This window comes from Poecilia mexicana, unplaced genomic scaffold, assembly GCF_051168715.1.
Source record: "Poecilia mexicana isolate PSO_F unplaced genomic scaffold, ASM5116871v1 scaffold_23, whole genome shotgun sequence".
Taxonomy (NCBI): Eukaryota; Metazoa; Chordata; class Actinopteri; order Cyprinodontiformes; family Poeciliidae; genus Poecilia; species Poecilia mexicana.
The window spans coordinates 1,884,863-1,898,649 of NW_028263392.1; the positions used below are offsets into that span (position 1 = coordinate 1,884,863).

At 38.7% G+C, this 13,787-nt stretch overlaps 1 protein-coding gene across 1 annotated transcript in view; it reads left to right on the top strand.

The window, feature by feature from the left end:
* plxnc1 (plexin C1) overlaps positions 1–13,787 on the top strand; it is a 26,788-nt gene continuing 13,001 nt past the window's right edge. Inside the window, exons 1-20 of the mRNA XM_088003029.1 lie at positions 1–1,636; positions 2,222–2,347; positions 3,189–3,323; positions 3,402–3,502; positions 3,571–3,676; positions 3,756–3,918; positions 3,994–4,096; positions 4,461–4,536; positions 4,734–4,775; positions 4,867–5,000; positions 5,545–5,724; positions 8,281–8,389; positions 8,463–8,639; positions 8,721–8,882; positions 10,767–10,863; positions 10,941–11,042; positions 12,333–12,436; positions 12,515–12,556; positions 12,641–12,765; positions 13,371–13,572. Coding sequence (XP_087859155.1) covers positions 650–1,636; positions 2,222–2,347; positions 3,189–3,323; positions 3,402–3,502; positions 3,571–3,676; positions 3,756–3,918; positions 3,994–4,096; positions 4,461–4,536; positions 4,734–4,775; positions 4,867–5,000; positions 5,545–5,724; positions 8,281–8,389; positions 8,463–8,639; positions 8,721–8,882; positions 10,767–10,863; positions 10,941–11,042; positions 12,333–12,436; positions 12,515–12,556; positions 12,641–12,765; positions 13,371–13,572 — 3,273 coding nt within the window. The 5' untranslated portion in view covers positions 1–649. The remainder of the gene's footprint in view (positions 1,637–2,221; positions 2,348–3,188; positions 3,324–3,401; positions 3,503–3,570; positions 3,677–3,755; positions 3,919–3,993; positions 4,097–4,460; positions 4,537–4,733; positions 4,776–4,866; positions 5,001–5,544; positions 5,725–8,280; positions 8,390–8,462; positions 8,640–8,720; positions 8,883–10,766; positions 10,864–10,940; positions 11,043–12,332; positions 12,437–12,514; positions 12,557–12,640; positions 12,766–13,370; positions 13,573–13,787) is intronic.

Below are 13,787 nucleotides of genomic sequence, written 5' to 3' on the forward strand. Positions count from 1 at the left end.
GAATTCAGGTGGGACATCAGGTAATCTGAAGCAGGGTAAGTAAAAAGGCATTTCACCAAGAAGATCATAAGGCTTCTCAGGACCAGCAAAAAGTAGGAATCGGTCGGGTGGCAGTAACGAGAAGTTCCCGACACTAGAGGGCGCTTTAGTTCTAATAAAAACTAGATCGAAACTCACCCTTTATCAGGAAAACGCTTTGCCTTGAATTCAGAGATACTCTTAGCTCTTCGGGACTCTCAGGATAATTTGATTTGAGCTATTTCATGATGGATCATGGTCTGTTAGTTTTGGGACGCGCACAATGAAAAAGACAAATTGTGAAAAGCTTATTCATAAACGAGATTTTTTTTAAAATCATTTTTAAGGAGGGAGCCAGCGATCACTCACAGGTGCGCATTTTGTTGCGGATCTTTACAAGCTTGCAAGAGTGTGGTGCAGGCAAATTAATTTGTGTAAACATGTGACATGGTTGCAAAAATCTTTATAAAATATTAGTTTTTATTTCCGGTTTCGCTCATATCCTTGCAATTTAAGCACTTCTCCTTTCAGCACAGCCGCAGAGCATTACGCACATCTCTGTCGACACAGAGACCACAGTGTCTACAGTCCATCAGTGTCTCTCAGTCAGAGCTGCCTCCTTTGGTACAAGATGATCTTTCTGCTCGGTCTGCTTTGCTCCATCTGGGGAGAACCTGTAAGAGGTTTCAACTTTACAGAGGATCTCCGTCAGCTCACTGTGGGTAACAGCTCTGTTTACATCGCTACAGAGGAGAATCTTTACCAGCTGAGCCATGACCTGACTCTGATCTACAGCCTGACCCAGAGAGGGATCTTAAAGAGAGGGGACCAACCGGATAAAGAGGAGTTTTACAGAGACCCCATGAAGAAGGCCTGGAACACAACTTTCAGAGTTAATGTTTTATTACCATTTGTTAAGAATGACACATTGATCAGCTGTGGTGTGACGGACAAACTCTGTGGTTTCTGTGAAGTTCTGGACCTGAAGAACATCAATAAGCTGGTTTACAGTGAACACATCCAGGTGGGACCTCAGAGGAGCAGCAGTGGGTCTGTCAGCTTTCTGGTGGATGTGAAGAAGAATTCAGGTCAGACTGAGACTTACATTCTGACAGCGATACAGAACCATAGAAACAAGACAGAGTGTAGCACTGATTCAAAGACTATCAACCTTCAAAACACCAATCAAAACCAGTCTGGGGAAATATTTTCCTGGTCTGATCAGTCAGGTGATAAACCTGGGATCCAAACTGAAGCTGATGTAGATTTTGTGGACGGATTCCAGATCAACTCAACAGTGTATCTGTTCTCCAACGTGGCATCAGGAGGTGAAACCAACAAAGTCCGTCTGATCTGGCTTCAGGCTGAAACCAGTAAAAGTGACACTCTGAAGTCTCTTCGTGGAGCGACTCTCAGTTCCTCTGGAGGTGAAGGCAGCAGACTGCTGGCCTCCTCGGTCGTCCCAGGTGGACAGCAGGTCCTGTGGAGTGGAGTGTTCAGTGTGGATAAAGGAGGAGAAAACACTGAGCTGCTGCTGTTTGACATCAGTCCTGATCTCAGCAGGGAGGCAAACACAGATCCTGACTTTTATACATCGGTGAACAAGCCAAACAACCCAGTAAGTCGCTGTATTAAACATAACCTTGTAATGTTGCTGTTTTACATGTAAAGTTTCACTGAGTCCTGGATGACTGAGAATCTTCAGTATTTTATATGTCTGAACTGAAACAGACAGAAAATTCAATTATGAATGATTGGGTAATTTATATTTAAAAATATAGAGATTGGTATTAATTTATAGATCAGTCCAGTCCACTTTTTCAATAACTATAATTAAACTGAGTTGTATTTTCTTTCCACAATTGCAACAATTGTGTGAAAAAATTGTGATAAACTTGAATATGTGTATTAATATGGGTATATTAATACATATACATATGTCATATAAACATATGTTTATATGACATATGTAAAAAGACAAAAACACTCAAAAAAAAAATATATATAGGCTATATATATATTTTTTTTTTTTTGAGTGTTTTTGTCTTTTTACATATGTCATATAAACATTTAAAACTAAGCTGATTTAAAATGGACCCAAACCTTCTTTATTGCAATTTATAAAACTATATAAATTGTATAAATCTTCTCTTAGTTAATAAATTAGAGACAAAATGTTGAAACGATTCTCTCTGTTCCTCAGTCAGTTCCGCTCCTGAACCCAAAGGTTGTGCTTTTGAAGCAGAACCTCATGAGTTCTGTTCTGGCTGTCAGGCTGAACAACTGGATGGTTTTCTTCATTGGAACAGCAGATGGACAGCTCATCAAGGTGGGTAGGAAACTAACAACTGGAGGAAAGAAACAAACTCTGAATTTGTCACAGTAAAGTCTAAAACTGATGAACAATTGTGACTTTAGTTAATAGTACAAGAATGAACGTATAGAGTGTTTTTGACATGTAACTTATGTTTGTAAGTTTTCCATGTTGCATAGTTTCATACTGTTAGACATTTAACAGACGTGTTAGGTGTAATGAATGGGATCTATGTAATAGACTTCAACATGTACTGTGTACAGATTAATCTATTATAAAAACATTGTAGTCTCCAACAGGTTTTCTTCCAGGAGCGCCCTGGAATGAGATCCATTTGTATTCCCATCAACTCACATTATATCATGATGCTGCCACCACTTTGTCTGTTAAGGGAAAGATATGAGATTTCTGTCACACAACATTTTGTTCAAAGGCCAAAAATGTACATTTGATCTCATATGACCAGAGAGCCTTTTTCTACAGGTTTGCTGTAGTCTCTGAAAATCAAGTTTCAAAAATAGTTTCATCTGGCCACTTTCCTAAAAAGGTCAGATTTGTAGTGGTCATGACAAATGATTGTCCTGCAGCAGATTCTCTCACTTGTTCTGTGAATCTCTGCATGTCACTTTTCACGATATTTCATTCACAATAGGCCATTTATACAAAACTGAGATCAACTGTGAGGAAATCAGTGTTCATGACTGACTCCTAGTTTACCCTGACATCATTGATTCATGTTTTCTATGTCAATGATTAAGTAATTGAGTTATTGGCGTAATGTTTTCATCCATCCATCCAACCCTGTTTCTTTAATATATCTTCTACCTCTAACCTACACTGTTGTCGTTGTCATCAGCTTTCTGTGGACAGGAAGTACCAGCCCTCCTGTCCACAGATCCTCCTCAGAACCAGTGGAGACAACAAAGTGTTTCCAAAACTCCAACTGGATCCAGTGGATCAGAAACATCTCTATGTGCCGTTTAAAAACCAGGTAGATTGGAGCTTCTTCATGTGGCGTTCACTTACCCTGCCTGTTGATGTGTTTCTGAAACATGGTGTTCTGCTCCAGGTTCAACGTGTTCCAGTGTCAAACTGCAGAACTTACCAAAATGTGAAGGATTGTCTTTCTGCCCAGGATCCATTCTGTGTCTGGTGTGTCTCTGAGAAAAGGTCAGAGAAACTTCATCTCAGCTCCATCCTTCATCTCAACTCTATGATGACACATTTACATTTTTCAGCTGCTCATTTAAAGACGACTGCAGAGGTTCAGAGAGGCTGTCCATCCCTGATGAATCCAAGCAGGAAATAGTTTCTCACAGATTTCTGAAGGACTCCACAGGAGAGGTGAGTTATTAATATATTTATGACTTTTTTTCATCTGGAACTATCAGTTATTATCATCTTATTTTTGTTCTTTTCTCAGATGAAAATAATCATCCAATCACACCTGACTATAGAGAAGAAGGTTCAGTCTAACTTCACCTGTGATTTCTCTACAACCTCCACCCAGCTTTGTAAAAAACAAGGACCAAAACCACAGTACCCACAATGCACCTGCATTCTCAATGACCCCTTACCTGCTGATGGTCAGTGATGGTCAGGAAGTCTTTAAACATTTTGTTTCAGCTGTTATAGTTCCATACTTTATCTTTGATTTTCAGATCTTGATGTTACCGTGACGATCAGACTTGGAGACACATCTCTGTCAGAAAAAATAAAGATGATCAAGTGTTCCAGTATCCAGGGGCGACCAAGTTTTCACCTGTAAGTTCATTTATGTTTTAGGATACAGATTTAATAACAACTAATATCATCATAAAGTCTAACAGTATAAATTAACTCCAGTGTTTTCATAACAACATGGAGGTCTACTCTGCATTAAATCTGAATAATACAAATATTGTAGCTGATATTTAAATCTGACTGATTACATGCAGGTAAAATCATCTGTTTCCTTTTGTAGCTGAAAGGAAAAGATTAGTGTTGAATCCTGAGTAGCTTCATTCTGCTCAATGTTTCATTAACATGAATGATGTCATCACTGAGCTTGTTGTTTCTAAATGAATCTGTATCATGTATCATAATGTTTGAGTAAAGCTGAGGTCAGACTGGCCTGTTTTCTGTCCAGGTGTCAGCGGTGCATCAGAGCAGGATGTGGATGGAGACAGAACAGCTGCTCCTGGGCCTCTGATGCAGTCAGCGACGTAATCATGAAATATTTTATGTTTTTAGATGAAATTTAGAGAAATTTCTTCTCAGATAGTGCATGATAGACATAATTACATTTCTTTAACATTAATTTCTATTATATTTTTAACAGCTTCTGTGTTAAACAGAACTAATGTCAACTGGAACAGCTTCATAAAATGATCTAATAAATATAATCTCTTTCCTTCTGCAGGACATTTGTGCAAACATTGGGCAGTTTGGGAGGAACTTTTCTGTGAGTCACATTTTTTGTTAATCTGACACCTCATACATTTTCAGTATAACTCTTTGGTAATGTGAAACATTTGTATTTCCTGCTCCTTCAGGAACCAGAGATCTTCTCCGTCTCTCCCAGTGTTGTGTCTTTCTATGGCAGAAATCAGGCTGTGCTGTCGGGTCGTAACCTCAGAGATGTGACCAGAGTCAGGATTAAAGCTGACCTGGACTGTGACCCAAAGGAGTGAGTCGTTTTGTTCTTTACTGCAGTCATGTGGAAACATTATGTGTCCTTTAAAATACATGTTCACTCATTTTTTTAGGGTAAAGAAAGTTATTAAATTACAGAGAAAACATTGAATGACTTAAAAGTGTGTTTTCTGTCTGAGACGAGGGTTCAGTAACCTTTGGGTCACAGTCCAGGTCAGCTTTAATCCTCTAATAGCTCCTCTTACGTTATGTGGCAGAAAAAGTTACATGTGCAGCCTCTGTCTGATTGGTCAGACATGCACCTTCACATGAACAGCAGCAGGAGCTTGTGGGCCCTGTGGTGACCTTCCTGTTCTAGGAGATTTTTTTAGCATCTTGCAGTCGGTTTTCAGAGTGAATTTGCTTACAGCTCACATATTTATTACTTCTTTCATAACTGGTTACTGCATCATGTTTATTGGTGTAAAGAATTATGAGCTGCCTTGTTGCTGAAGTGTGCTACATAAATAAACGTGATTTGACTTGTGATACATTTGATATTAGTTTATAGTTTTCAGTTTTTCTCTCTGTGTTCTCAGATCTCCTGTGTTAAGCAACAACGGCTCCAGTCTGACCTTCCACATTCCCAGCACAGAAGCTAAAGGCCTGGTCAAAGTCTGTGTTCTCCTGCCAGACGGAAGTTGCCACGGCAACTTCACCATCACCTATCAATCATCACCAATCTGCACTGATATTACACCAAGCAGCAGCTGGAGAAGGTATTTAAACTTTTTTTGTAAAAAAAAATATAGATTAACAATTTCCAGCATCTGCAGAACACCATGCACTGATATAATATTAATTTATTTATTAAACCAAAAGTTGATCTGTAGGCCAGGTTAAACTTCACACATCCTGATTTTTTTTTTTTGTTGAACCTCCTTAAGCTTTATAAATCAGATGTACCCTCTAAAACCAATCTATAACCCAGTCTTAGTTTATGTGTTCTTGATGGATTTTGTTCTTCATCATTTGACTCCTGACAAACTTGATGTTTGTTGAATCAAGTTCTCAGCTGACCTGATGTTTAGCTGACACTGTGACTTTATAGTGAGTCAGGTGTTCAGAGGTTTCCTTCATGTGTGGAAATTCATTTGATTATGGAAATTAAGTTTTGACTTTTAATTTTACTAAGCATTTAATTGTTCCCCAACCACAATGTGGATTCTAACAGATTGTTCTGTTTAAGGAAACCTGCACACTTGATCTTCACAGCATCTCACTGCAATAAACACAAACTTACCAAGTATTTCTGTCTAGTTTGTTGTGCAAACATCCCATTACACTTGAGACAGACATAAGACAAAACTAACTTAAATGTAACTTTTCAGCAAGAGGAGTTTGTTTTAAATCAATCTTTAAAAAAAATCTACCAGTGGAACAAGAACTTTTTATCTACATTCAAGAATTATTGATTTAAAACAAGCTTACAGATCTTGCTGAAAAGTAACTTTTACGTTGATTGTGTCTCATTTCAAGTGTAGTAAATATACAGAAATGTTTGGTAGGATGTTGTGTTTTTGCAATGTGCTGACATTTCCTTTCCATTTGGATCTTATTTTTGCTGATCATCAAGAGAATAAATAGATTTCATCTGAATCAACTAAATAATCAGTGGTCAGCTGAAAATGTGAACAGTTGAACCCAGCTGATAAGGTTTTTGAACAGACGTGTATTACCCGACTTCCACTTTCATTCCCAACTTGTTCCTTTTTTCAAAAAGGACAATAAAAGCCAGAGACCCCCATTTATTTTTTATTTTTGTTTGACCCCCACTCCTTTGTAACTGGTGTAGTTTACAGAAACTTGTTGAAGCAACTGTTGTAGTAACTATTACATGTGAAAACTGACACTTCCTGAACAACCCATTTCACTTCAACATTACTTCCCCTTTAAATGCAATGACTCTGAATCCATTAGTGTTACTCTACAGTTTCAGAAACATAATGGGATACTTTGTTGTGAAAATAAAAATAAGAATAACAATACCATAAGCATTGGTGTTTTTAGTCATTCTCAATTTGAATTGCTAAAAACATGAGTTGAACATTCATGGAATATTTTCTACATCTGAACAGCTAAATGTATTTTAGCTTTTTATTGTTTGACATACTTATTAATATGTCAGGCAGTATTGCAGCTGATGAAACTCCTGAGGAGGAAGTGAAGCACCATGAGCCCAGTTCTAAATGTAATCAGACAATTTCTTGCATGTCTTCCTCTTCTTGCCTTGGGCCCCTTTCCTGTCTGCCAACTGACAAATGAAAACATGGAGGCCAAAAAATGAGGAATTGAACAAACTACAAGAAATTCAGGCCAAAAACTTTAAAGTGTTCTTAAAGTATTGAATTTAAGAATTTAAGAAAATACTTGTATAAACAAGTTTGACAGCATGAAATGAGCTAAAAGAGCTAAAAACAACAACACATGTCTTCATGAGTGAGTTAGAGTTCAAACCAAGAGTGACCGGCATTGATGACTCATCCAGGAAGCTACAAAAGAACCAAGAACAACAAAAAACATTTTGATTCTATAACAAAGACCAGAGTTCTAAGACCAAAACCTCTGCTGGACAGAAATAACATAAAGGTCCATGTTGGATTTGCCAAAAAAAAAAAAGTCATCTTGATGATTCAAGACTTGTGGAAACTGTTCTGTGGATTGACAAGATGTGGGAGGTGAATGTCAAATTAAATATAGCTTAAAACTAGCAGAACAGTTCAGAGAAAGAATCATATCGACTGTGAAACACGGTGGTGGTAGTGTGATGCTTTGGGAATGTTTTACTGCTTTAGACAGTGAACCAGTTGGTGGAACCAAGAGTTCTGCTTCCTGCTTGACAATCCTGAAGGAGAAAGACGAGGCGTCAGTTTGTGACCTTCAGCTCAAGTGCAGTTACTGTTGTTCAACAAGACAGTGAAGTGTACAAGCAAAACCACAACTGATTTTACTTCTGGCCTGTTCACAGTCTAGATCTAAATCTGACTGAAATGTTGTGGTGTGACCTTAACCAGGGTGTTCATGTTCAAAAACCCTCCAGAAAATTAAAACAGTTCTGCTAAGAGGAGCGAGTGAAGTTCAGCCAGTTATTACGGCTCACATAGAGCCAGGTTGGTTGGTTTGAAAACCTGAAACATTTAAATGTGACAAAAGCAGAAACAGAATAAATGGATAAAGTATTAAATACTTTTTCAAACCACTGAATGTGAATAAAAATCTACAGTTAGAAGAATCACATGTACTGTGCTGTTAAAAAACTGATCTGTGTCCTCCAGTGGGGGCAGGAAGGTCACTATTTCTGGGACTCACCTGAATTTGGTGGAGGGGATCACACACAGCCCCACCCTGCAGGAAGTCATGCCTCTGATGAGCAGCAGCTATCAGGTAACTCTGCAGACAGAAACTCTGTTATCAGCATACAGTGAACTACATGGTGCTACGTTTTTATTTTCAACAGACTCTCGTCTATGAAACACCTGCAGCCAAAAACCCTCCGGTGTCCAGCAGCAACGTGTTTCTGAAAGTAGCCAATGAAACGTTGAAGTGCTCTAAGGAAATAACTTACTATCCTGACCCAGAGTTTACCAGCTTCACAGCAGTGAAGGAGGGGAAAGATGTCCGCATCACTATTCAGGTACGGCAGGTTCTGTCCACATTTGTTCACTCAGACATGTTGATGTTATTATTGAAGGGGAAACTGGTTTTGTTCTTTCAGAAAAAGGCAGACAAGCTGCAGATGACAGAAGCTGAGCTGTTGGTTGTGGGAATTCAGAATGAAGTTGAACATTCCTGCATCATAATACCTGAAGAAATCAAGACAGAAACCTTCATCTGTGAGATCAAAGACCTGCAAAGCTCTGACATTGATATGATCAAGGTGAATCCTACATTTATAATAGTATAGGTTTAATAATTTGAAGTGCTGTTGAAATCCTGTGTTTTTCAGCCTTTCCCCATCAGTTTCTCACATTACTTGGTTAAGAAGAACCAAAAAACAGAACAGAACATGTTAATGGAAGCAGATAAACTAAAATGACTTTAGTGTTGTATAAAAACAAAGGCTACAGAAACTGAAGCCTGGAGCAAGAAAACTGGACAATGCAGAAAATAAAGTCGAACCAGGAACAGATAAAGAAACAGAACAGGAGCCATGAGTTTGACCAGCAGGATGTAGGAAAACTGCAGAGCTTTGGCTGATCAAAAAACAAAACCAGGAGTTACAAAGTACAAAGCTGGCCCAAATTGCTCTGTGGTTTCCATGCAAAAACACAAAATGGATTGAATTTAAAAAAGGAACATTTTTAACTGGCATAGTCAAAGTTTGACACAACCAGTTATTTGTGTTCAGGGTGATTTTATTTTCACATTTGAAAATGACAAAAACACCAGATCAGATTCTTCTAGAATCAAATCCAGTATCTTTATGTTATAAGAATGTCTCTGTAGCATTCATTCAACCTGTTAGCTTGATCTGTCTGGTGGCTCACTGTGACTCTTTATGCTTTATGAGATGGATGCTTTAGAAAATGTTTTGGCTTGATAACAGTTTCAGCATTAGTTAAAGCTGTACCACCTGTTTGTTCTATGAACTACTGGGTAACATTTATTTGAAGGGGTGTACATAAAACTGACATGAAACTGTCATAAACATGACATGACACCTGCACGGTTTCCCTCAGTGTATTATAAGCCTGGCGGGCCACCAGGCTGTACTTGTGCCCCCACTAGGCTTAGGATTGTTCATTTATTTTAGTTTTTTTTAATGATTGGTTTTTAAAAAACTTTATAGTTGGTGTTTAGGTATTAATCTTCCAGTCTTCCAATAATGCATAACTATCAAGTGATATTTTCAAATTTCTTGTCAACTATAAACATCTTTTACCTCAAAAACATGGCAGGCAGCTGGATGAATGACTGCCCTAGCACCCAGATCACCAGAATAAGCAACCCTGATCTGTCATGAACATGAATGACTCTTCATAAATGTTTACAGCTGGTGTCATGAAGAGTCATTCGGTAAATAATGACACTTTTAATGCAAAGTTATATTAAAACTTGCATTAAAAGTCAATTAAAAGTGTCAACTTTGCATTACAGGTGTCATTATTTACCGAATGACACTTTATGACAAAAGCCATAAACCTTCATGAAGACACCACTTCCTGTTCAAGATAGGAGTTATGTCATACGTATGACAGTTTCATGTCAGTCTTACACCCCTTCAAATAAAGGGTAACACTTTATTTGAAGGGGGTTGAATAAGACTGACATGACACTTTCATAAACATGACATAACACCTGTCATAAACATGAATAAGCCTTCATGAATATTTATGACTGTTGTCATAAAGCGTCATTCGGTAAATTATGACACTTTTAATACAAAGTTGACATTATTCAAAATGTCTTTGTTATGACAACTTGACATTAACCAAGAAATCATTACTGATATAAATTTGTTATAAAAGAATTACTGATTGCACTTTAAAAATTAGGTAACTTTATGTTATTAAAGGTAAAGTTTAAACAGTAATGATTTCTTGGTTAATGTCAAGTTGTCATAACAAAGACATTTTGAATAATGTCAACTTTGTATTAAAAGTGTCATAATTTACCGAATGACGCTTTATGACAACAGTCATAAATATTCATGAAGGCTTATTCATGTTCATGACAGGTGTTTATGACAGTGTCATGACAGTCTTATTCAACCCCCTTCAAATAAAGTGTTACCAACTATTGTGATTATGGTCTGTTACAGGTAACATATGGAGATGAATCTATAAAACTGAACAAATCATCTTCACATTATTTTTTAATACTGCTCATCATACTCCTGATCCCCATCACCCTGGTTGGTAAGTGTACCGTGGTTTGGACCTCCACCAACATCATGCTGGATATTTCTCTTTACATGTCGGCTGGTTCGTTTCAGTGGTGTTTTTCGTCTACCGAAGACAACGGGAGCAGCTCACCGTTAGGATGAACAAGTTGATGGAAAACCTGGAGTGTGACATTAGGAATGACATCAGACAAGGTCAGTCCTTAATTCTGAGTCTGGTAATAGGTTTGTTTTGTTCTCTGTTACCTGCTGCATTCATCAGGGCTTAATGTGTATTAATCTGATCCTAAACACGTCCTACGCTGAGGTCAGTTAGTTTGACTCAGCATTACCAATGGTGGATTAGGTTCTAAGCAATAGTTTAATTTGTTCAACATGTTGAAGTGACCCAGTCATAGAATCAACCCTGGCCTTCCTCTTCATGAGGTTGTCATAGAAACAGTGCCTTCAGTCAGAGACCTTTTCAGTTTGCTGTAATACTGACTGCTACAAGAGATTCTTCCTTCCCACGGCCATTACCACTTATAATAACTCCTTAGAGAATCTCAAATAATTTGAGTTGCAGCAACATTTACTTTCCCTTTGGGATCAATGAAGCATTTATAATTTGAATTGGTTGAGAATCTGTGGACGCAGCTGAAGGTGTGTGAAGGCTGTTATGTCTCTAAAGATTGTTCCACTGAACATTAAGATGGTTAAATGAGTTTTGACTTACAATTTGTATATAATGTCAATGAAAGCAGATCATATTCATAATCATTGACTGTTTTATTATCTCTTAAAAGATCCCCATCTCATTTCCTATCAGAAACAAACTTCCTGCTAGTGAAGCCAAGATAACATCCTGATGTCCTTAGAGTGGATTTGTTGTTGTTGTTGGCTTAAATCTTTTCCAAAACAGAACTTCAGGTGAATTTTATTTGTCTCTCAGATGATTCATGAGCCTAACTGAGTGAAGTAGACGCCGCGAAATATTAATATTTGCTGTTTGTTTTCACCTTCCATGGAGACGTTGTGTTCATGTTGTTCTGGTTCATTGAGAACAGAAATAAATCATATATTAAAGTTTGACATGTTAATACAGGTTCTGTGTGACATGCTGCCCCTCCAGTGACAGAGAACTGGCTTCTGTTTAGAGCTGATGATGAAACGTTTACACACTTTGTCCCTTTTCAACCACTTCGCTTTCAACTCTTCCACCTCCCTGGGCGTCTAACACAAACTCAGTTCCTTTTTGAAGCGCTTCCTTTTTTCACAAGTTGAAAATTGTTGCTCCAGTTGAGCTGACGGTAAACGGAAGCCATTTTCAGAAACCCATGCTTGACTGCAGCTTTTGCTGAGCTACTCAGATAAAGTATCAATAAACTTTGTGATGTTGCAAACTGATTGTTGCGTTTCCGCGTTACCAGCTGATAAGAACAAGAAGTGTTAGCCGTGTTGTGGTTGTTAGTGTTGCCTTTCCTCCACTCTGTGTTTCCTTCACAGGATTCATAGATCTGCAGACAGAAAAGGCTGACCTGATGGAAAACGTCGGAGCCATTCCTTTCCTGGACTACAAGCACTTTGCTTCCAGAACCTTCTTCCCTGAGGTGAAACCAAGCCGTGTGCTGCAACACCAATCACACTGATACCCTGCGGATATATAACAGTTACCTTCTGTTTTCCAGAGTGATTCTTTAATTAAGCTGTGCATCAAAGACATTGGTCAGGTAAGCATGGATGGCAGCTGCGGCTCTTTTTTGATGCTCTCACACAGCGTCAGTGACATTTGTTGTTGTCTGATCTGGAATCAGGACGTGGAGAAGGTGGAGCTGGATCAGCACTGCCAGAAGTTCTCCAAGCTGATCCAGGACCAGCTGTTTCTCACCACCATGGTGCACGCGCTAGAGGAGCAGAAAAGCTTCACCGTCAAAGACAAGTAAATCTGATGACCCGGATGGACAAACGGACCGCTTATCACTGCAAAACACATCAAATCTTACCAGGAAGTTTCTGTTTCTTGTGCTTGAAATCAGACAAAACTAACATAAAAGTAACATCTGTGGAAGATATAGTAGCTGGTTTTGAGTCAATAATTCCTTAAAGATCCAGTGTGTAATTTTTTTTTTTTTTAAAAACACGCACAAAAATGTTTTTTGGAAACAGGTAAAACAGGTAATCCATGAAAAGATTTATCTCCACTTCCTCCTGAGCTGCTATTAACGTCTGAAGAAATGCACCAGTCCCGACAGAAAACAACCAATCAGAGCCAGGAGGAGGGGCTTAGCGCTGTCAATCATCCTCATGTATACGCTGAGCTGGGCCACATTAGATTGTAATTGGCAGCGCTAAGACCCGCCTTTTTAGATACTTTTTAACTATACTCAAGCATTATTCACTTAAAACCAGCTCCTATAACTTGCAGGAAAGTTCCTTGTGAGTGAGTTTTTATCTTATTTGAACTAAAAACTAAACAAAAAAAACATACTTGGTAAGGTTTGTGTTTCTGCAGTGGACAGTTCAGTTAATGTCTCTCTCCTTCAGGTGCACACTTGCGTCTCTGCTCACCGTGGCGCTTCACGGCAACCTGTCATACCTGACGGAGGTGATGGAGGTCCTGCTGAAGGACCTGATGCAGCAGAACAGCGCCGCCACTCAGCCCAAACTGCTGCTGAGGCGCACCGAGTCCACGGTGGAGAAGCTGCTGACCAACTGGGTGTCGGTCTGCCTCTACGGCTTCCTGCGGGTCGGTTCAAGAAAACTGTCTGACCGGTCTGATTGTTCCTGTGTAGCTAGACAGAGAAAGTGGAGCTACTATGATCCCAGTCTGATGATTCTCACTCATTTATCTCCATCTACGATTTTTGTTGCACATCTGATGGTTTCTGTTGTTAAGATGTAAAATAATGAACATTGATCAGTGCAGACGCCTTCGGTTCAGACAGTTTTTACAAGCATGGG